The sequence below is a fragment of the Bidens hawaiensis genome, unplaced genomic scaffold (genome assembly GCF_021521415.1).
Source record: "Bidens hawaiensis isolate Kalapana, Puna unplaced genomic scaffold, B.hawaiensis_p1.1 tig00040689_1, whole genome shotgun sequence".
NCBI classification, from domain to species: domain Eukaryota; kingdom Viridiplantae; phylum Streptophyta; class Magnoliopsida; order Asterales; family Asteraceae; genus Bidens; species Bidens hawaiensis.
In genome coordinates this window covers 94,390-118,282 of record NW_027497198.1, presented here as the reverse complement: position 1 = coordinate 118,282, position 23,893 = coordinate 94,390, and the positions used below count along the sequence as shown (strand labels likewise).

General features: G+C 37.6%; 2 protein-coding genes across 2 annotated transcripts; both read left to right on the top strand.

Moving 5' to 3' along the window:
• The first annotated feature begins 8,252 nt into the window (after nt 1–8,252).
• LOC143592319 (putative disease resistance RPP8-like protein 2) lies at nt 8,253–9,571 on the top strand. The gene is made up of 2 exons (XM_077072265.1): nt 8,253–8,581; nt 9,130–9,571. Exons 1-2 carry the CDS (start codon nt 8,253–8,255, stop codon nt 9,569–9,571), a joined length of 771 nt encoding a protein of 256 aa, XP_076928380.1.
• Nucleotides 9,572–19,842: 10,271 nt separating this feature from the next.
• On the top strand, nt 19,843–22,437 carry LOC143592318 (putative late blight resistance protein homolog R1B-14). The gene has a single exon (XM_077072264.1). The coding sequence runs from the start codon at nt 19,843–19,845 to the stop codon at nt 22,435–22,437; it is 2,595 nt and encodes an 864-aa protein (XP_076928379.1).
• The last annotated feature ends 1,456 nt before the right edge of the window (nt 22,438–23,893 follow it).

Sequence of the window (23,893 nt, the reverse complement as noted above, 5' to 3'; positions counted from 1 at the left end):
GAAGGATGTCTGTGGCATACTTTGTTTGGGATAAAAACAGACCATCAGTAGTGTAAGCCACTTCGAGACCAAAAAAATAGCTTAGATTTCCAAGATCTTTAATTGCAAATTCCTTGTGTAGCCGATCCACAAAACCATGGATAATATACTCACAATTTCCGGTAAGGATTAGATCGTCCACATAGTCCAACAGATACATTAAGTGAGGGCCCTGTTTGTAAACAAATAAAGGTGTATCCGCACGACTACATGTGAAACCGAAGGCTAAAAGAAAGGAGCTTAGGCGTTGAAACCACGCTCTTGGAGCTTGCTTTAAGCCGTACAGGGCTTTGTTGAGCTTACAAACGTGATTCGGATAATTACCATTAACAAATCCGGGTGGCTGCTCCATAAAAACCGTTTCGGTTAGATACCCATTCAAGAAGGCATTCTTGACATCCAGTTGATACAGGACCCATTTGTTTAAAACAGCAAGTGATAGTACGATACGGACAGTTGAGGCTTTAACCATCGGACTAAACGTGTAAGAATAGTTTAATCCGGGGATTTGAGAGTACCCTTGAGCCACAAGACGGGCTTTATATCGTTCAATTGAGCCATCCGACTTGTATTTAATCCGGTACACCCATTTCGAGCCAACAACATTTGCATGAGCAGGTCGCGGAACAAGAGTCCATGTAGCATTTAGCTTTAAAGCATCCAGTTCCTCATTCATGGCTGCCATCCAAAGAGCGTTTTTGGCGGCCGTCTTAACCCCTTTTGGTATGGATTCAGCATAGAGAGCTGTGTGTAATCCACTAGTCGATAAAGAGGCCAGGTCTGCTTGATGTTTCGGTTTAAATATACCCGCTTTTGCACGAGTAACCATACGGAGTTGATTGACGGGCTGTTGGTGGGTGATGTTAACGGGTATTTCAGGGGTGACGGGTGGACAGGAGAGGGTGGAGGGATTGGATCTGGTGTATTTTGTGGTGTGATAGCTGGGGAGGGGTCGGCTAAATTAGGAGGTGGGGATTGATGGGCTGGTGTTGGAGGATCTTGTGGTGGGTTGGTAGGCTTGGGTGGGGAAGTGTGAGCCATATGTGGAGGGCAAAGGGAACAGGGAGTCGGATGAGTCTGAGGCTAGATTGGAGGTGTGGAACTAGGAATGGGAATGGAAGGCTGATTCGCGGGTGAATAAGTTGGGTTGGGAAAATCATCAAGAAAACTTGAAAGGTCCAAATCTGTTGGGTTTGAAGGGGATTTAACGCCTTCAAAGGGGAAGACGGACTCGTTGAAGCGCGCATGCCGGGTAATGTAAATCCGCGAGGTAGATGGATCAAGACACCGGTACCCTTTGTATTAAGTGCTATACCCAATAAAAACACACGGTAAGCTCCTTGGGGCAAGTTTGTGAGGTGAGTAATTTCGGAGATACGGGAAAACTTGGCAACCGAAGGTGCGAAAGTTATTGTAGGTTGGAGCTTGTGAGTATATTAACTCAAATGGAGATTTGTTATCGAGTATTTTTGTGGGTAACCGGTTTATGATATAAGTGGCCGAAGCAAAGGCGCCCGTCCAATAGTGAGCCGGAACATGGGCGTTGAAAAGCATTGCGAGTCCGGTTTCAACAATATGTCGGTGTTTGCGTTTGGCACGACCATTTTGCTCGGGTGTGTATGGGCATGAGACACGATGGAGAGTGCCATTGTTTTGCAAAATTTGTTTGACCGTATGATTTAGAAATTCCGAGCCACCATCGGATTGGAAAATCTTAATCTTTCTAGAACATTGGGTTTCTGCCAACTTAATAAAGGCCTCAAGAATCGGGTAAAAACCAGTTTTAGTTTTAAGTGGATAAAGCCATGTAAAACGGGAATAATATGAGAAGATTTGATATTCAACCACAAAATAGAATTCTCTATTAACAATATTATATATACAAGGAATAATAACAAACTTCCTAGACTTTAGGAGATGACCAAAATTAGGAGATATATACCAATAATAAAAGATACATAAAAATATTTATCTAATATTTATACCCTTTAGGCTCTTGTAAAGCATTTGACAGAGTTTTGATTCACTCATTGTCTCATGAGCTGATTTGCCTATCGATACTAGTAGTTGTAATAACAAATCTCGCTTTGAATATGCTTGAGACACGGTAACCCACCCACGTTTATCAAAATGGTACTCAACAAGAGAATCATTGAATATTTTGGTAGTCAGAGTAGTCTTACCTAGTCCTGCCATGCCCACAATCGAGATTATGCCTAGCTTCTTGTGGTACCCGGTAAGTCTATCTATTATTAATAGTGCATCTTCTTCCAAGCCAACAATCACTTCTTCATGTTCTATTGAACTAAGATTCACTCTTGTATCTCCGGTGGCACAAGTTGTTGAAGCAGCTTCAATCTTCTCATCCGTCATCATGTCTCGGCCAACATTGTCGCCTTTCTCATTACTCGTCTCCTCTTTAATAGATCTTAGTTTTCCCATAACATCCTTAAGGCCCTCAAGAGAGCAATCAAGTAAATAATCTTTGGAAGTGGGGAATACTATACACGGATATATCCACTCGTGGCCAGAACCGGGTACAAATTTAATGTGCATGGGGGATCCCTGCTCGATCTTATACTCAACGAAACTATCCCTGAGTTCTCGCTTCATGATAGCAGAAGTTAAGAACATATCAACCGTGTCTTCTGCCTCCTGTGCTGCATCCATAAGCCTTCTCTTCCAGCTCCCCGCATGATCTTCAAGTTCGTGTACTTGTTTTTTGTCGATCGTCCGGTCTTTGAAACATGATCCAATCAGGTAACGAAGCTCCTCATAAAGCATCTGGAATTCAGGCTTTCTTTTTTCGATTATAAGATTGTTAGCAATCTGTGTATTACCATAGTAGTTCTCGTAAAGTAACCTCCTCAAATTTGCCATGAACATTTCCATATCTGTGTTTGGTGTCATGTGAAGGTGTTGATTTGCTAGAATCCAGATGGCGTACTATCTATGCTGCTTTATATACTCCAGCAGCAAGATTCCATGATCCACCATATGCGCCTTCCTAGAAACTACAAAACGAACTAAAACATAATTAACAAGTTAATAAAACGAAATAACCAAATATTCTTAGTTTAATTGAATAATACATTTTTAACAACTGGTTTCAACTAAAAGTGGAATAAGAATATACTGATAACAAATAATTGTACGTCTTATAATTAATTTGAATTTCTATGTATAATATATCAGATATCAAAGATTAAGCAATACATGAGCGAACTAGCTTTGATAGCAAAACTCGAAAGAGATGAAGATCGTTCAGAGATTAAGCAATAACAGAGTAGTTATTCATATGCAACTAATGTAATTCAATCAATAGATTACAACAAAAAGTTTAATCGATTAATTTCTCGGTCCATTTATGTTTTGATTAAGTTTTTTTTTAATTTTCTTAATTCTTCTTGAAGCGAATAAAGTTTATAATCACCTTTAATAATTTCACAAAATATGCTTCAATTTTGATATAGATTAGTAAGACTAGTCACTTTATAATCACCTTTAACAATCTCACTCAAGAGTCAAGAACCTTTTGTGTAATTTTTGATACTTATGGGCTAAACGTGCAATATAGATAAACTAGATGGACCATATTTGGTTAACTCCAAGAACTGATAAGGATTTTTTACAATGATGATTTATTTGTTTTTCTTTAATTTTGTCAACTCTTTTGTTAGCTGATCCTATATATTGTTTCGCCAATAGTAATACATTATTAAAATCATGAGAAATATGACATGCATTATTATCAGTGGTCATGTCGTGTATTGAAAGTCCAAGATGCAAACTCAAAATAAGATCTCACAAAAGTGTAGAGAAGCTTATAGCCGCTTGACAAATTGACTGTGTATATTGCTCGTCAATGGTATGTTCAATTGTTCTAACATTGCAAAAACTAAAGAAAGGAAGATCACGGTCGATTCTATGGTTGGACCGTGCATCGATATAGAGCTCGACCAATGAAAGAGTGTCATGCCAAAAATATGGAGATTTTGAAGAATTATGGAGATTTGCTAGTGGCGTATGGAGTTTGCCTAACCTCCAACCCGATGCATTGGGGGTGGTTGGAGCCGAGCTATGCTCTATTATCCTAAGGGGTATTGCAATCGATGCTATGGCCATACGCCATACCATGCATCGACCAATTGATTGTCAAACAAAATGTTGAGAAGTTAAGCAAAGTAATAGTCTAACCGTGAACCGATCATCCAACACTTAGACACTTTTCTCATAAACTCTTAATCGCTTATCGTATATATTAAAAATTTATAATCATTTAAGGTTAAACTTGTACTATTTGTGTCAAGCCAAATAAGTTTATACAAATTGTGCAATTTCCATCTTAAAGCACCTGGCAAGTTGCCATTATAATGCAATAATATATCTAGTATAAGAACGTCAAACTTTCGATATTTTTACATTTAACACCTAGAAAATCAATAACTTTTCTTTTAAAACCACCAAACTATCGATCCGATTATTAATTAACAAAAAGATTTTCTTCCGCCCAAAAGTACTATTCATTTTTTTCCCTCTATCTTCATTGGTTGTAAGGCCATGTATACTGAGGCAGCAAATCTTGTGATTTGGGTGATATTCGGGCGGCACACCCCCCCCCCCCCGGCGATATGTGGGGCGACAGGGGAGGAGAGGCGACGAGAATTTGTCGCCTGTTGATGAAAGGAAATAATAATGTAACCATTGGTAACCCTCCACGTGTGAAAACTGCCCCCTACAACACCATTACTCCTTTAAAACAAAAATTCCCCCTTTGCTGATTATGCGCTACACATCACTTATCCCTCAATTTGTAACCCCTCACTACACATAGCCTAATTGATAATTATAAGGGGTTGTTTGGTTCATTCATATCTGAATGAGTCAGATTTGAATTAGCATATGTCCCATTCAGCAACAACAGTAAGTCTAAATGATTTAGACATAATTTTAACCATTCAGATGTTTTTCTGTTTGAAACCAAACAGTCTAAAGTCTAAATGAATCAGATGTTTATATTCACATATGTATTCAGATGTAAACAAACAGCCCCTAAGTAAGATGACTGGTTCAATTATTTTTGACAAAATGGCAAAAGACGTCCTTTATGTTTGAACGTTTTTTCAGTAAACGTCCTTTAGCGAAAGAAATGGCAAAATATATACTTCACGTTTCAAATCTCTTTCACGTTAAGTCCTTTAGCGCTAACCTATACTCTCTCTCTCTCTATCTTCTTTCTTCTTCTTCTTCTTCTTCTTCTTCTTCTTCTTTCTTCACTGCCATTCTGGCCAGATGAAGGCCACCACCACCACAATTGGCCATCGTCGTCGAAAAACCTCGCTCCAAATCTCCCCCTATCGCCATATTATTTCCTCAACAAACCGCCTCCACCACACTACCGCAATAAACTAACACTATCTACCCACAATCGTCAAAGATCTCAATGACTTTATACCTCGCCGGCCATGGTTGCTGGTTGAGGCGGAGGCGGAGCCGGAGGCGGAGCCGGAACCGAAACTGGCGATGGTTGCAAGTGCATAGCTTGCAAAGGCCCTAATTTTAAGGATCTAGGGTTTCAAAATACTCATCACCTTCTTCTCGATTTCATCCCCTAAAAACCCTAATCGAACTTCTTGGATTTGGGGAAGAAGATGAGGTTGAGCCGTTGAGGAGAGTATGGCAGTGGTGTAGCGATTGTGATGGTGTGGACGGGTAGTGGCGGCGTAAGGTGGTGGCTAGTGGCGGCATAAGGTGGTGGCGGTGGCGGTCTGCAAGAGGTGGTGTTGCCTGGCTGTTGTTGGTGGTGGTGGTGGATATTAAAGGAGAAGGAAGATGGGGTGGTAATGGTGGATCTGTAGGAGAGAGAGAGAGAGAGAGAGAGAGAGAGAGAGAGAGAGAGAGAGAGAGAGATTATATACTTTTTAAATGTTTTTAATATTTTTTAAATAAAATGATGAAATGACTTATATACCCTCATGTGCTTTGCACATGATCAGTTTTAACGAAAAATTTTAACTAGGTTAAGCCTAAATTACTTAACGTGAAATGTATTTGAAATGTGAAGTATGTATTTTGCCATTTCTTTCGCTAAATAACGTCTATTGAAAAAACGTTTAAACGTAAAGAACGTGTTTTGCCATTTTTATCATTATTTTTTTTTCTTTTGATGTGTACTCACAAACTCAATATACATGGATTTATTGCCTATCATATATTTAGATTTATTCCCTAAGAGTATTAGTATACGAACAAAGCTAGTAATCCTTATGGTTTACTTTAAATTTTAATAAATCTTACACTTTATACATTTATTTAAGAACAAACTAACCCGATTGAGTTGCAAGTTAACATGGTTCAACTTTCTACGTCCAATTTCTGTTAGGTTAATTTATTGTTCCGCTGTAACGTACTTGATTTTTATACATAAGGTTTCAAACGCTATCAATGTTTTTGCAATAACGCGTTGGTTTACATAGAATAATTGTTTTTTTATGTATACAGTTTCCGCAATATAACGTGTAGTTTTTAATGGTTCCGTCGCAACGAACGGGTCTTAATTAAACAGTAAATAGTAATTAAATTGTAAAATACTAACCTTCTAGAAAAAAATGTAAAATACAAGGGCAGCCGACAAATACAGCTGAAAGCCTGAAACGTTTAACATATGCTAAATCTAAACCACATAAACCCAATCCTAAATAGTAAAGTCAACGTTGCAGTCTTCTACCGCTGCTTGACATCCGCCGGACGACCACCATCAGCATCCAAACACTGCTGCCATCAACGTACATAGGAGTTGACTTGGTGAGATGACAGACGCAGTAGATCTGGAAATGTTCATGGTGAAGTTGAGGCGGCTAGTTTACGAGAACTATTGCAATAATATACCAATCGGAAACAATCGTTTGATCGAAGCAAAAAAGCCTGAAATCCAGTTGCTTTATGAGGAACTTGGCTACCTGATTAGATCATGTTTCAAAGACCAAGAACAACTACATGATGGTGGAAACTTAAAGAGAAGACTTATTGAAGCAGCACTCCTGGCGGAGGATATTGTCGATATGCTCATATCTTCTGCGGTCATCAAGAACGATGATAGCCAATGCTTGCCCTATGAAGAGAGTGTGCCGTCCTCCATGTCCTTCATTTCCACATATCGTTTATGCAAACGCACTAATGCTTCATACCGAATTGTCAAAGGTTATTCACTGGACTACTCACTTAAGAATCTTAAGGATGTTATGGACGACCTAAAATCTATCAGAGAGGAGATCATAAGTAATAATAAGGGGAACTTGTTCCCGCAAGACATGATGGACATCAAGATTCATGGAACAACTTGTTCCAGCGGAAATACAACAGAGAATCTTAGTGCAACAGAACATGAAGAATTGATTGTGGGATTTGAAGACGATGCACTATTGATATTAGATAGACTTACTGGACACCGGAAGAAGCTAGACATATCTCTATTGTGGGTATGTGTGGACAAGGCAAGACCACTCTGGCTACCAAAATATTCAATCACTCTCTTGTAGAGTACCACTTCGACAAACGCGGTTGGGTGACTGTGTCTCAAGCATATTCAAAGGGAGATATGTTATTACAACTACTGGCATCTATAGGGAAATCAGTTGATAAAACAGCCAGTGAATCAAAACTGTGTGAGATGTTGTACAAGAGCCTAAAGGGCAGGAGATATTTGGTCGTCATTGATGATATCTGGAGTTTTAAGGCATGAGACGATGTGGGAATATGTTTTCCAGATGATCAGACCGGTAGTAGAGTTCTTCTAACCACCCCGGCTTACAGAAGTTGCTTCGCATGTAAGCCAGGGTGGTTACGCTCACAACCTAGGACGTTTAAACGAAGACCAAAGTTGGGAGTTGTTGTGTAGGAAGACTTTCAGGGGACATGAGTGCCCTGAAAGTTTGACTGAGACTAGGAAGCAGATAGCTGAAAGTTGTGGAGGATTACCGCTTGCTTTAGTTGTCATAGCAGGAGTTCTGGAGAAAGAAGACAAGAGGAAAGATTTGTGGGAGAAAATTGCCTAAAGTGTGGGTTCATACATTATTAATGACCCTAAAGGATGTCTGGAGACACTAGCTTTGAGTTATGACCATCTACCTTGTCATTTAAAGAAGTGTTTTCTTTATGTTGGTGGCTTTCCAAAAGACTATAAAATCAAAGTTTGAAGGTTAATCAGGCTTTGGATGGCTGAAGGGTTTATAAAAGAAGCCGCGGGCCAAAGAAGCTTGGAGAAAGAAGGTGAGTATTACCTCATGGATCTGATTGACAGAAATTTGTTAATTGTTGCTGATAAAAGCTCTAATGGAGGAGTTAAATCATGTCGTCTGCATGATCTTCTTAGAGAAGTTTGCTTGAAAAAAGCTTTTGAAGAAAATTTTTTCATGAGAGTGAGTATTCCAACATCGAAGAGAAACATTGGCTCTGATTCTGGCTCCAGCATAGTGAAGCAACGTCTATTCACAGACCAAGTTTTGTGGGGGATCAATCAGAATTATTTTGCCTCTCACACAAGGTCTGTTTTGTGCTTTTATGACAATCGACCACCAAATAAATATGAAAGTGTTACAAGGTTGCCTCCTTCCTTTCAGTTTCTTAGGGTGCTAGATTTACAAAATATTCCACGTGTTGATGTCAGCAACATAAGCCAACTGATTCATTTAAGGTACTTAGCAGTTTGGTCATATGACAATGCATCCTCATTCTCAAAGCCAAAGTTTTGGAGCCTTCAAACTCTCATTATTTAAGGCATTTTCCAAAGTTTCTATTATTCAGCCAATAATATGGTGAATCTAAGGCATTTATGGTGTGATAGAATCTACATCCCAGTTGATTTCAGTGTTCCTACATTGTTCAACTTGCAGACAATTTCCAGACTAATATTAGATCACAGGACTCAAATTTTGCTTAAATCTTTTCCTGATATCAAGAAGCTTGGGTGCTCTATTTCTTCAGAATCAAGCATTTATCACGGATTACTTAGCTTTTCCATGCTAACACATCTTGAAGCTTTGAAAATAGACACGGACATGCCTGAATCATTAACTTTTGCAAACCAATAAGGTTTCCAGAAACGTTGAGAAAGCTGACCTTATTAGGGACGCGCCTTCATTGGAATTATATGTCAACAGTCCAACAATTACCCAAACTCGAGGTTCTCAAGTTACTATTTGATTCGTTCATGGGAGACTTGTGGGATATTGGTGATGAGCAGTTTCAACAGTTGAAATATTTGGAATTATCAGTGCTGAACATCCGTGTCTGGAATGCTTTTAGCAGCAACTTTCCACGCCTTAGGAAACTAGCAGTGAGAAGATGTCTAGATCTTAGTGAAATTCCCCTAGTGCTAGGATATATCTCCACACTCGAGGAGATTGAGATAGATGATTCAAACACTCATGTAGTTGATTCTGTAAATAGAATCCAAGAAGCGCAGCGTGAAATAGGGAACTGTGATATACATGTCAACATCATTAACAGGTTTTCCAATTACCATCTTTTCTAGATTGAGATTGAAGGATTTATGGTAGTTAATTAGGTTGATTTACAAGTACTTTGGAGTGCAAGTCTAGCTGTGAAGGGACCTCAGGAATACAAGGGCTGACGCTGCAACATTATTTAGACCTATATTTGGTGTGTCTGACATCGTTCTGAGTTTTCACTCATTTAAAGTTTATGCTTATTAGTTGTTAGCCGTGTTTGTATATGTTTGACAGTTTTTGTTTTGTTTTTAATCTGTTAATTCAAAGTTAAATAGCTTCTAAAAAGTTTGTGTTAATTGTGCATCTAGACCCTTTCTTTGACCAACTCCTTAATCTTTATTACATAAGAAGTTTGATTTTCCTAAGAAGGCTAGGAAGAAGGGTATTTTAGTCTACTACCTTAATTTTGAAACCCACTTAATTTAATTTTAAAAACTCACTTAATTAAACCCACTTAAATTTTCACTCATCTCCAACAACTACCACCGCCCACCGCCACCCACCGCCACCACCTTGCCGGAAAAGTCTTCGGAAATTCGCCGGAAAATAAAACACTATGAAAAACACAATGAGAAAGACACAATGTAAAAAACACAATGGAAAAAGCACTATGAAAATAAAAACACAATGACAAAAACACAATGAAAACACAATTAAATAACACAATGTAAAAAACACAATGCAAAAAACATTATGAAAAAATAAAACATAATTGTATAACACAATTTTGTAAAACACAATTATGATAAAACACACCTTGTAAAAATCCACGAATTTTTTTTTATTTTTATAAAGCAATATGGTACTCATATAAAAGATAAAAAAACACTCGTTTTTATGGTGGAATTGTTTTGAAAAAAAAAATGTCGTATAAAAAAGTTATGGACGTTTTAAAATGATGGGGAAATTTGACATGTGCCTTGCATGTGGAGAGAGAAAGTCAACAAATGTGTTATCCCTATTATGCTCTTACCCTTGTTTTATACTTGATGATCTCTCTAATCTAATCTCAACCATTCAATTCTCAAATGAATTGACAAGATTATTTCCTATCATTCCTAATAAACTAATCTTCTTATTATAACTCAGCCCATATATATAAACAAATAAGATAAGCATAAGTCAAACTCTATCTCTAAACAAATAATTAGATATTCTTAAGTTGGTATGGCATATTTTAAATAGGAGATATGCATATTTAAATTTAAATTACTAATTTGAATTTGACTCCAATACTCCCCCTCAAGCTGGAGTGTGAAGATTACGAGCACCTAGCTTGTCAAGTAAAACTCATAACTGTTGTGCTTCCAATAGTTTTGTGAAAAGATCAGCAACTTGTTGCTTTGTTCCAATATGAACGGGCAAAATTTCCTTGGACTCCACTCTTTCTCTGACGAAACAACAATCCATCTCAACATGTTTCGTATGTTCATGAAAAACTGGGTTGTTGGAAATATGTTTTACAGCAAGATTGTCACAATATAGTGGAGTGGCACTTGCACAATAAACTTGAAAATCTTTCAACCACCACCTAACCCATAACACTTCACTCACCGTGCTAGCCATAGCGCGATACTCTGCTTCAGCAGAAGAATGTGAGACAACTGATTGTTTCTTAGTTTTCCATGAAATCGGGGCACCTCCTAATAGTAATAAATAACTTGTTCGTGACCGGCGTGTGATAGTGCACCCTAACCAGTCTGCATCACAATATGCAACAAGACTCAAATCTCCCTCTTTTGGCAGGAAAATACCTTGCCCTGGAGTGGACTTTAAATACCGAAGTATTCGAATAGCATCATCCATATGTTCCTGTCGTGGGTCTGAGACAAACTGGCTCAGAACGCAATATCCGGTCTAGTCGCCTGTAAGTACAATAGTCTCCCTATCAACCGACGAAACCGACGAAACTAGGAGGCGTCAGTTTTCTCGCTCTCAAGACACCGATCAATTTTCAAATTTTGTTCCATCGGAAAAGGACTGGGACGACAACCAAGCTGGCCACAATCTTCTAAAATGTCTAACGTGTACTTACATTGACTTAGAACCATACCATTAGTTGTCTGGCCACTTCAATGCCTAAAAAATACTTCAAGGAACCTAAATCTTTGACGTTGAATTTTCTTCATCATTTCCGGTAATAATCACATCGTCAACATAAATTAATATGGCAACAAATGAAGACCCTGAAACGTATGTGAATAACGAGTGATCGGCCTTCGATTGATGATAACCTACTTCAATTAAAGCAGTAGTAAACTTATGATACCAATTCCTTGAAGCCTGTTTCAAACCATAAAGTGATTTTCTTAGTCGACAAACTCTAGTTTCTTTCTTCTTGGAAAAACCTTGAGGAATTTTCATATACACTTCTTCCTCTAAGTCTCCATGCAGAAATGCATTATTCACGTCGAGTTGATGAATTATCCGGTCACTTTTAACCGCAACGGCGAGAAGAACTCTTACCGTTACAAGTTTGGCAACATGAGCAAACGTCTCATGGAAGTTAATCCCTTTAGCCACAAAACGTGCCTTATATCTCTTGTTTCACCATTAGGCTTGTATTTAATTTTGTATACCCACTTAGAATCAATGGCGTGTTTGCCTTCCGGTAAGTTTTCTAAAGTCCACGTTTCATTTTTTTTTCAAGAGCTTCGATTTCTCTTTACATGGCGTTAACCCAGTTTTCGTCCTGCATGCTTGATGAAAAAATTTCGGCTCATCCTTACAAGTGATGGCCGCTAAAAAGGCTTTGTGAGAGTTAGAGAATTTATCATAGGATAAATAATTAGAAAGAGGATATACCGTGGAAGAAGATCGATTGTCTATGGTGCGTGAATGGTCAATGGACGGTGGCAATTTTATGTCAAAACCTTCAAACCACTTTGGATGAGTGATGTTTCTTTTTTCTCTTGTTCGGCCTGTTGCCTCGGTATCTATCTGATTGTTGTTATGTTCCTCATGAACATTATTGGAGGCATCAAGTTGTTGTATATCATTTTCTTTGTCTATATTGGGTTGTGAAGATTCATTGTTTCTGCTAGACCCACTATTTGTTTGTGGGCTCTCTACACTAGGACTCACCTGATGATTACTTGAATTCTCAATGCAAGGATCCAACTCATTAATTGTTTGTGTGCTTTCGTCGTTTGGATCGGACCCACCATCATTTCCCTTGGTGACATCATTTATCAAAGAATACCAAATTTCTTCATCAATGTGAGGAGGCTCGAACATTTCTTTGTCATCAGTTTTCGACTTGATTTCTTTAAAAGGAAATTGTTCCTCCACAAAACGAACATCGCGTGTCGTGACTATTTTATCATGTTCAACATCGTAGACTTTGTATCCTTTTGTGCCTTGAGGATACCCTAAAAAAAACCCGGGCCTCCCCCTGATTTGGAGCTTATCCCCTTCGGTTTCTGTGCTTCGGTAGTATACCAGACAACCTAAAACTTTCATGCTCTTGTAATCGGCTTCCCTTTCAAAAACCAATTCATACGGGGTTTTATTTTTTATGGCATTTGAGGGTAACCGATTTATAATGTATGTCGCAGCTTGTATACATTCACCCCAAAATCTTCTTGGCAAGCTTGCTTGAAACATAAGTGAACGAGCCATCTCAAGGAGATGACAATGCCTACTTTCCACTACCCCGTTCTGCTGGGATGTGTGTGGACACGTTGTCTCTAATAAGATCCCTTCCAGTGAATAAAAGTTCATCATTTGTTGGAAATAAATTCCCCACAATTATCACATCGAATCTTCTTAATCTGCTTACCAAACTGTGTTTTTACCATCCTTTGAAAGTTCATCAGACATTCGCTTGCAACGTGTCATCTGCGTAACTTCCACGTCGTGATACGCGATGTGTTACTTTGGGAGTCCATTGCGTATCGCTATGCCGCCAAGTTTCTGGATAATATTACACGTCATCGCGTTACGCGATGGGGCTAATCTAAACCCGTCGTGTATCGCGATGGAAGAATTATTAAATATCTTAATTTTCCATCAAAGAGTCACATTGCGTCCATCGCACTTCGCCCGAGCCCGTGCCCGTGCGCGTGCGCGTTCGGGTGCTTCGCACCCTCCTCTAGGACCACTGGGTGTGATCTGTCTTATAAGAACATTAACATATGAATTTTCTTTCTTATAAAGAGGTCACTAGTTTTATAATCTAGCGATGTGGAACAAGTACTTACACTCCTATTATTCTATGGTGGAAGCTTCTCCTTTTCTTTCCTCCACCAATGTGGGATGGAATTTTCTCCTTTCATTTCCTTATTTTTTTTTCATTTTATTTATTTTGTGGTTTGTTATACTTGCAAATTCATCAACTGTGAACACGGTCCAGAATTACCAACGGACGCTCTCTGGTCGCTCCACCCCCATTCTAAGCCACCACACTGAGTTAACCCGCTTTGGAACCGTTTACCTATTTATGTTATAATAGTTTATAACATCTCATTTATTTATGAGATAAAACATTAATCATCAAACAATATTTCGTGGGTCATGGGTCTCACCAAACCCGGATAGCCCTTAAACGGGTGATAACATATCATTTATTTGTAAAATAACTTCTTAATCAATTAACAAAATTCCGCAGGTCATCGATTTCACCAAACCCGGATAACCCTTAAATGGGTTATAACATCTCATTTATTTGTGAAACAATTTCATCATTTAACCCTAATTTAATTTCTCTTCTCTATATATTCTCCGTCGTCAGCCTATCCACTCCATTACTAGTTAACTTCTGATTACCATTCACCATCGTTAACCTCCCCACTTATGCATCACCTACATTGTCATCTACATCAACAACCCCTTTTCATAAGACAAATATGTGTTCACGTTTGTTCGTTTAAAAAATCAACTTGTCATCGTTCATTTATTTCGTTCGTTGAACATCTGAAAAACCTACAAATTTCAGTTGAAAGAGTTCATCTGAAAAATATAATGAACGTAACAAACTAATATAAACATATTAAATCCAATGTTGTAATAGTAGGCTTATAAGTACTCCCGAAGTACTCGCTATAAGTTATGTCGCCGAGGCGTATTCTTTAACCCCGCCTAATTATTAAGAATCGATCAAAGGTGGTCAACAATTCAGCCAGAATCACATCTAGTCGGTGAGCTTGAGCTAATTTTGATTTAAAAAAATAAACATAATTCGTATTTTTATATTACTAAAGGAAAAATATTATTTTTAAATAATAATTAGCAACTTTTAGAATAATTTATTATTGAAAAATGTATTTCTCTTATTTATATTGGTATTCACCCATTTAGTTGCAAATATTATAATATTTGACATATATATAATATCCAAAATTATTTTCTTTATATTTACCATATCCGAGTACTTCCCGAGTACTTTGCGTACACCAAACTTCTCAGCGCCTAGAATCCGCCTAGCTAGCGACTTTTGCAGCCAACTAAATTAAAAGAATAAAACAGCCCACCGTAACACGTTGCCTTAGTGACCTCCACCTCCACCCTCCGCCCTATGTCGTTATACAAAACACTTTCAATTAATAAAAAAGTATAATCTGCTTAAGAGTTAAGAAGTAAACTATATGACAAAAAATCCATAGATAATGGCCAAACCACGTAGCAAAAAGAAATTTTAATTCTATAAAATTAGAAAACAACAAAGAAATATTCGGCCGCCGTGATAAAAAGTTTTTCAACATTAGAAACATAATATGCTGACAGAATAGATGAGTAGATGACCCGAGGACAAACACTAAAAAAAATATTCCGCTGTCTCTTATTAGTGGAGGTTTCAGTAAGTTATATAAATCACTTTCAGTTAGCAAAAAAAATATAATCTGCTTAGTGCATAGACGAAAATAAAGTTAAAACGTTAACTATATGAAATAAATTATCACTAGATAATGGCCAAACTACGTAGAAAACAAAAAAAAAACTCCGCCGCTGGACACGACATTTTCAAAAATTCTATTAGAAAAAGAAAATGGTGACGGGGTAATTGGAAGTCTTGAAGTAGTATATGCATTGCAACTCATACGTACCTGGTAATTTTTTTTAACCCCTTTATTGAAATAACAACTTTAGTGTGTTTAGTAAACTTACAATTTTGACTTATTTGCTAAAATGTTACCATTTGACTCGTTTACTAAAAAGAGATGTTTGAACCAATTACTAAAAACGATTAGTTTGACAAGTTTATAAAAATTATAATTTTGACCCGTTTACTAAACATGGTAGTTTTTGGCCCATTTACTAAACATGACAAATTTGACATGTTTATTAAATTTATAAATTTTCAACTTTGACAGCTTAATTAAGATGATATTGGGTAGGGATGGCAAAATATTAACCGATAAAGTAAATCTTGTAACATAAACATAAGACAACTTAAGAAGCGAACAAAAAAGACACAAAACAACATACAAAAAAAAACTACAAAGCAGCGGTTAATGAAAACTTTTGGAATGTTCAGTCCTTTGTAGAAACTCTCTAGCGAATCAACCGTGTCGATAGTTGCATCTTCGGAGGGTGCCAAATCATAATTAGACGGGATGGTAGCATCGATAGTCATATCAACAAACTCAATGGATTCCTTAGAACTGCTGATTTCGACAACGTTATTCCATTTCCATTCTAGCAAGGCTCCGGTTCTTTTACTTTTCTTCTCTATACGACGGGTCTACAAAACATAAATAACTTGTTTGTTGGAAGTTCATAAACTCAATAAGACATAAATACATTAAAAGACGAATAGCAGAACTTCATGCAAACTACCTCGTCGTTGAACTCACGAGAAAGTTGTGATTTGTACGGACTGTAGGGTTTGGATGATACAACTTCAACCCTCTCATAGGCATGTTTAAAAATAAGCAAGACCACAAAGCAACAAAAGAAAATATATCAAGTGTACATTATCATTGCAACTAAAAATACAATCTAATGATCTTTCAAATAATATGATTAAATGATGAAGGTAAGACGAAAGCAACTTATGCATGTATTCCACCTTACTTGAACATCTTTATTGTCACACCCTCAAAATCCACTAACGGAGTTTTACCGTCAGAGGGTGTGAACTAACAGGATCGGATTCATTAGTTATAATCAAACCATAAAAACGTTTATGAGTAATTAAATGCGGAAGCGTTAAAACCATAAAATAAATGTTGCGTCACGCAGGACGACTTAAACCCAATGATAACAGTTTTAAATAGTTTGCAGAAACAAAAGCGTTTCAGATAATGCATGATCCTATACCGCGCGCCCGCCTCGGCTACCTGAGAATAACATACTAAAAGTGTCAACACGGGGTTGGTGAGTTCACAAGTTTATATAAAATAAAGCGTTTGCGTTCAGCGTTTTGCGTTCAGCGTTTTGCGTTACCAGATAGTGTTAAATCAATTATATATCTATAGGTAGCTAGCCTATAAAACAAGTATTACTAAGTGTTCGACACCGAAGCTGACTGTTTATCATTTGCCTTGCCACCAGGTCTATACCGACCATGGTATGTGTTTAGCCAAGATTACACCCACTCGACCTCCAGCCGAGTTTAGCGTTGGGTGGGGTTTGTCAAACCCAATAGTACTACTCAACAATGACTCGCTATTACCCAATATTAAACGGTTCGATGTGAATGAAGGACTTTAGTTATTGCGTTTGCCACTTAGTCTTTACAAGTGATATATAATCTATATTAACAAAATCTTAAAAGCGTTTTCGGAGTATGTTATCTCCCCCAAGTGAAAAGCGTTTAAAACAGTTTAAAGGGGTAAGTGAAACTCACTGTTTGCGAAGTATTCCCAAAATAAATCACCAAGATGCGCGTCACAGAAAAACTCTCTCTAGCGTTCTAAAACAACAAAGAGATTTTTCTAAGTGTCAGAATATTATCGAGTCTCTAGACCCGGCACATAATACCTATGCACACAACATGTTTCGTGTTTGTTTGTGAATCGTGTGTGACTTAACAAGCACATTTGTGATACGCTACGTGTGTGAACAATCGTTTACGTGTCATGTATTAATAATGTACATCACTAGCAACTATTCCCCGCAGGGGCAATTTGGTCAAAACACCACAATTATTTAGCAAGTATTCCCCGCAGGGGCAATTTGGTCAAAACATAACAATTAACTAGCAATTATCATGTTTCATGCATTTTCACAAAATTCAGCAGCTAGTTTCACCGAGACAGAAATTCTACTTGAAAGATTGTACTATTCCACCGATCATAGCATCTCAATTAATTTACCAAAAATCATCACAAAAGCATGTATGTCTTAGGTTTCCAGAACATATTTTATTATATTTTTATTCCACCTAGGTTTCTCACAATAATCAAATCATTACAGCAAACTCATAACAGTCAAATTCATGCGCAACAGAATGTTATTTGAAATTCCTGTTAAATGAAAAATCCAATAAATGCAAGACCACTTGGGTTAGGTTCCTAACTCAACAAGTCAACTTCCAGAAGTGGAACCAACCCAATTGGTCTCGTAGTTCATGAGATATAACATTTACAAAACAACCTAACAGCAGGTCTAACAACTCAGCTTTTCACAACGTTTTTGTAAAATCATAAAGGTTAACTTTCACACGTCCAAAAATTGCAAATTTATATTCTTTAGAAACTAGACTCAACCTAGTTTACTGTAGTATCAATAATCTCAACCAATTTTCACATTTACACCCCGATACAGTCAATTGAACATCAACAACACAATCTGTCCAGAAACTGTTTGCAACAAAACTCAACATATTAGCCATTTATAAACCATAATTCCTTCATATAACATCCTAGACACCATAATCACTATCCATGCACATCAATTACACATTACATCCATGGTTAGGGTTTTATTTGAATTCAAAATCAAGAACACAACGATTAACATGTAATAATACCAATTCTAGTTATCATATCACAATCAATCCATCATCAAATCAAGATAAAACATATGAACACATACATATGAAAATTGGACCTAGGGTTTGTAATTATACCTTCAAAAACACCAATACAAGCAAGAAGAAGGTAGAAGATGGCTAGAAACGGATGTAGGAGGCTTCAATTGTGAAAAACAAGATCAAAAACCAAGAGATATGTGTGTGTGTGTGTGTGAGCCGATCGTGAGGAGGGGGAAGGGGGGGGGGGCTGGCCGTCGGCTTTGGGAAGAGGGAGAGGGAGGAGAGGTTAGGGTTTATATTTATTAATAATAATTACATGTTACACTTTAGTCCCTCAACTTTAAGTTTGTACTTTTCTAGCTTAATTAACTAGTTCTAGCACATTGAGTTAACGTTTATAACAATGTTATCACATAACACATAAGTCTAACACATAATTATCACATAATTATTGTTTTGACGTTTTTCGTTTATTCACCAATCGTTTGCGTCAACTCTTTTGCATTTCGGTGCAAATCCCGAAAGACTACACATGTAGTAAGTGTCAAGCGTCATTTAAACCCTAGTTTAAATGTAATGAGGTGTGCGTTATAGATTCAGTGATCTTTAAGTTTGAATTGACGGAGTTGAGTTAACGGAGTTAACCTGAAATTGACGATTGTCACATTTATCACTTTGGTTTTCTTCCATCTTTGTGCAATGGTTGATGTATGCATAAAGAATGCTTCAAAGTTTATATAAATATATTTAGTAGTGGGTGGTTACCCATGTAAATAGGTGTAGTGGGGTAGTTATATGTGAGAAAAAATGTGTAGTGGGTTAGTTACATGTGAGGAAAAATGTGTAGTGAGGTAGTTACATGTGAGGAAAATAATAGCCTTTTAATCCATACTTATCGAACGACCAATTCAGTCTTGGATCTTATCGGACGGCTCATATCAAATTCCACTCTTCTGTAACCTATTATACTAATATAAGAGCAATTTAAGAGAGCCAGGTAACAAAATCAAGCTCAATTAATAGATAAAAATAAAAAGGAAAAAACTCTAAAGTAATTATTGTATCTTCTAATTCTATGGTAAGTTACTGTTTCTACGTGAATCAAAATATGTGGTAAGATATTTCTAAGTTTTAACAATATCACCAAACTTTAGACTATTCAACTTTTAACATCCCGCCTTAGACTATTCTTTTTCTTGTTAGAAAAATACAAGCCTTATTGAAGAAAAGCGACAATAAACGATGGCCGGCCTCTAATTGATTGGAATCGGTCAACGCACCACACAAATTGATTGGAATCGATCAACACACCCTTCAACCAATCTTGTTCACAAGAGTTGACTTGGAGAGATGACAAACACCGATCTGAAATCGTTCATGGCGAAATTGAGGCGCTTAATTGACGACAACAACATTAAGCCTCGCATCAAAGCAAGAAAGCCTATGTTTAAGTTGCTATATGCGGAGTTTGACTACTTGATTGGGTTATGTTTCAAAGAAGAAGATGAACTTAAAGATGTGGGAAACAACTGGAAGAGAAGACTTATTGAAACAGCACAGGCGGCAGAAGATAGCATTGATACGTTAATGTCTTCTGCCAATCACTCTTTTGAGGGTGTTATGATCGACCTAAGTTATATCAGAGCAGAGATCATGAATAATAATAAGGGGAACTTGCTCCATAACCTTGTTGAGCAAGACATGATGATGGATAACAAATTTAAAGCAACCAGAACAAACGAAAATACAAGAGTTAATATTAGTGTAACTGAACATGAAAAATTCATTGCCGGCTTTGAAGAAGACACATTATTAATGTTAGATAGACTCACCGGAGACCGCAAGAAGCTAGACATAATCTCAATTGTGGGTATGGGTGGACAAGGTAAGACCACTTTGGCTACCAAAATATTTGATGATTCTCTTGTGAAATATCATTTCGAAAAACGTGGCTGGGCTATTGTGTCTCAAGCATATTCAAAGCAAAGTATGTTGCTACAACTACTGGCATCTATAGGCAAATCAGTTGATGAAGCCGTGAGTGAATCAAAATTGTGTGAAATGCTGTACCAGAGCCTAAAGGGTAGAAGATATTTGATTGTCATTGATGATATATGGAGTTGTAAGGCATGGGATGATGTGCGAATATGTTTTCCAGATGATAAGACTGGTAGTAGAGTTCTTGTAACCACCCGGCTTACAAAAGTTTCTTTGCATATAAGCCGGGGAGGTTTCACTCACAACCTGCAACTTTTAACAGAAGACCAAAGTTGGGAGTTGTGTAGGAAGACTTTTAGAGGACGTGAATGTCCAGAAAGTTTGATTGAGACAGGGAAACATATAGCTAAAAAGTGTGGAGGATTACCACTTGCTTTAGTTGTCATTGCAGGACTTCTGGAGAAAGGAGAGACGAGGAAAGTTTTGTGGGAAAAAATCGCCAAAAGCGTGAGCTCGTACATTATTAATGATCCCAAAGGATGCTTGGATACACTAGCTTTGAGTTATGACCATTTACCTTTTCACTTGAAGAAGTGTTTTCTCTATGTTGGCGGCTTTCCAGAAGACTATAAAATACAAGTGAAAAGGTTGATCAGGCTTTGGATGGCTGAAGGGTTTATAAAAAGGGTAGACCAAAGAAGCTTGGAGGAAGAAGGTGAGCGTTACCTAATGGATCTTATTGACAGAAATCTGTTGGTTGTTGCTGATAGAAGGTCTAGTGGAGGAATTAAATCATGTTGTTTGCATGATCTATTGAGAGAAGTATGCTTGGAAAAAGCTTCTGAAGAAAAGTTTTTCAAGAAAATGAGTATGCCAATGTCAAAAATCAATTTTTTCTTTAATTCAGTTTCCAGCATATCGAAGCAGCGTTTATTTACAGATTACGAAGTTTTGTGTAAGATTTGTTCACATGATTTTGCCCCACACACAAGGTCTGTTTTGTGCTTTCCTGATAGTCGACGGCCAGAATACCTTAGAACTGCAAGTTGGCTTGGTTCCTTTTTGCTTCTTAGGGTGTTGGATTTACTAAACATTCCAATATTTTCTTTCAGCAGCATAAGCTTACTGCTTCATTTAAAGTACTTAGCAGTTTGGTCATGTGGCCATGAATTTTCATTCTCAAAAGCCAATTACGGGAGCCTTCAAACTCTCTTTGTTAAAGGCATGCTCAGCAACTTCATATATTCACCAGATAATATGGTAAATCTAAGGCATTTGCGGTTTGACAGAATCCACATCCCAATTAGTTTCAGTGCTCCTGCATTGTTTAACTTGCAGACGATTTCTAGGCTAATATTAGATCACAGGACTCAGCTTTTGCTTGAATCTTTTCCTGATATCAAAAGGCTAGGGTGTGCCGTTTCTTCAGAATCAACAAATAACGGATTACTTAGCTTTGTCATGCTAACTCATCTTGAAGCTCTGCACGTAGAAAAGCACACACATGAATCATTAACTTTAACGAACCCAATAAGGTTTCCGGAATCTTTGAGAAAGCTGACCTTATCAGGGTTACTTCTTCCCTGGAATCATACGTCAACAATTCAACGACTACCCAATCTAGAGGTTCTCAAGTTACTAGAATCTTCGTTCTGGGGAGACCTATGGGAAACCGAGGATGGGCAGTTTCACCGGTTAAAATATTTGAAACTAGAGAAGTTGAACCTCCGTGTCTGGGAAGCTTCTAGCATCAACTTCCCACGCCTCAGGAAACTAGTAGTGAGAGGTTGTGAAAATCTAAATAAAATTCCTCTAGAACTAGGAAACATGTACACACTCGAGCATTTTGAGATTGATTACTCAAGCATTCATGTACGTGATTCTGTATATAGAATTCAAAAGGCACAACATGAAATGGAGAATGATGATCTCCATGTCATCTTGACTCACACTATCCGTGATATAAGACCTGCCAACCTGACTCCGGTGTATACAAGTGAAGTCTTCTTTATGGGAAACCCTTTCTTTCACTAACTCCACGGTCATGGATATTTGAGATCTTGTTGATACATATTTACAGCTACAAGTGATTAAGCTATAGTCAACTGTAACCTATAGCATTGTCAAGATGGTCAAGATAGTTTCAAAAATCAGTTGTTCCTCTATAACATTATACTTGTTATGGTGAAAAGATTTGTATTAGCAAAATTATAGTACCAGTGACTATATTTTACATCTAATAGTTGCATGAATGGCAAGTTTGTGCCCAAATTCTTGGTAGTGGTTGTTGGCTTAGTTAGTATGCTTACGTAAACATTTTACATATATGTATTTGGTGGATTTAAAAAGGAAAAATAAACTTTTTAACAACGTTCACAAAAACTTGGAGAGATACTTGGTTCCAAATTTAAATGGTGGTTTTTGTTGGAAGTAATTTCCAACTTAATAGGCCCGTCACGTGTAGGTGATCGGTTGGACCTATTGGGCCCATGGGATTCATTATTATGTAATAGGTTTTGGGGGTTACAATTAGGGTTTTATTATATTTGGTAATGTCTTGGCTAACAAGTTAGGTTAGTCTATATACACCAAGTCATGGTTAGACATTAGAGAGTGTGGTGTGAGGTGTAACCGAGTTAGGGTTCATCTAAAGACACACACGAGATGTAACCGAGTTAGGGTTCATCTAGATGCAACCGAGTTAGGGTTCATCAAGAGTCAATCCGAGTTAGAGTTTGATAGTTTGTAATCAGTTTTTTGAGTAATATTTTCTGATTAATATAAACGAGAGTTATTCGTTTAGTTTGTGTGTTGATTATCGATACGGGACTTGAATTGGTATCAGAGCCAAGTTCAAGAAATCGATAATTTAGTTAACAGAGATTGGCGTGAGCGGTGGCTTGAGGAGAAGCTATCAATCGACGCATATCAGAACCAAGTTGGGTTTCTGAATCGGGGTCTTGTGCGGTGAACGAGGAGAGCAAGCAAGTTCCTTCAAGGCTTAGGCCCGAAAGCAGTTTATGTCGAGATATTGAGTTTGCGGGGACCACAAACAAAGAGAAAGCAAAGCAAGGAACAAAAGAAGATCAAGGTAGATTGTTGTTCGCTCGATTAGATGACCGAGATCGTAGCCAAAGGAGTGGTTATGCGTTTTTATACGGCCGAGTGAATGGTCGGGGATAGGGTCACAAAGGTAGTCGAGTTCGAGGGAGCCGAAGAACATATCTATGGATCAAGAAAAGTTTCGGGGAGATCAAGGCCAAGATGGTTGTGCAAACCAAGAAGGTCAAGTTCATGAGTCAAATTAAACAGAGCAAAAGAGACATGCTCGGAGTTGAAGGACCACCTATTTCAAGTCATAAATTAGGGGGTGATTGTTGGAAGTAATTCCCAACTTAACAGGACCGTCACGTGTAGGTGACCGGTTGGACCTATTGGGCCCATGGGATTCATTATTATGTAATGGGTTTTGGGGTTACAATTAGGGTTT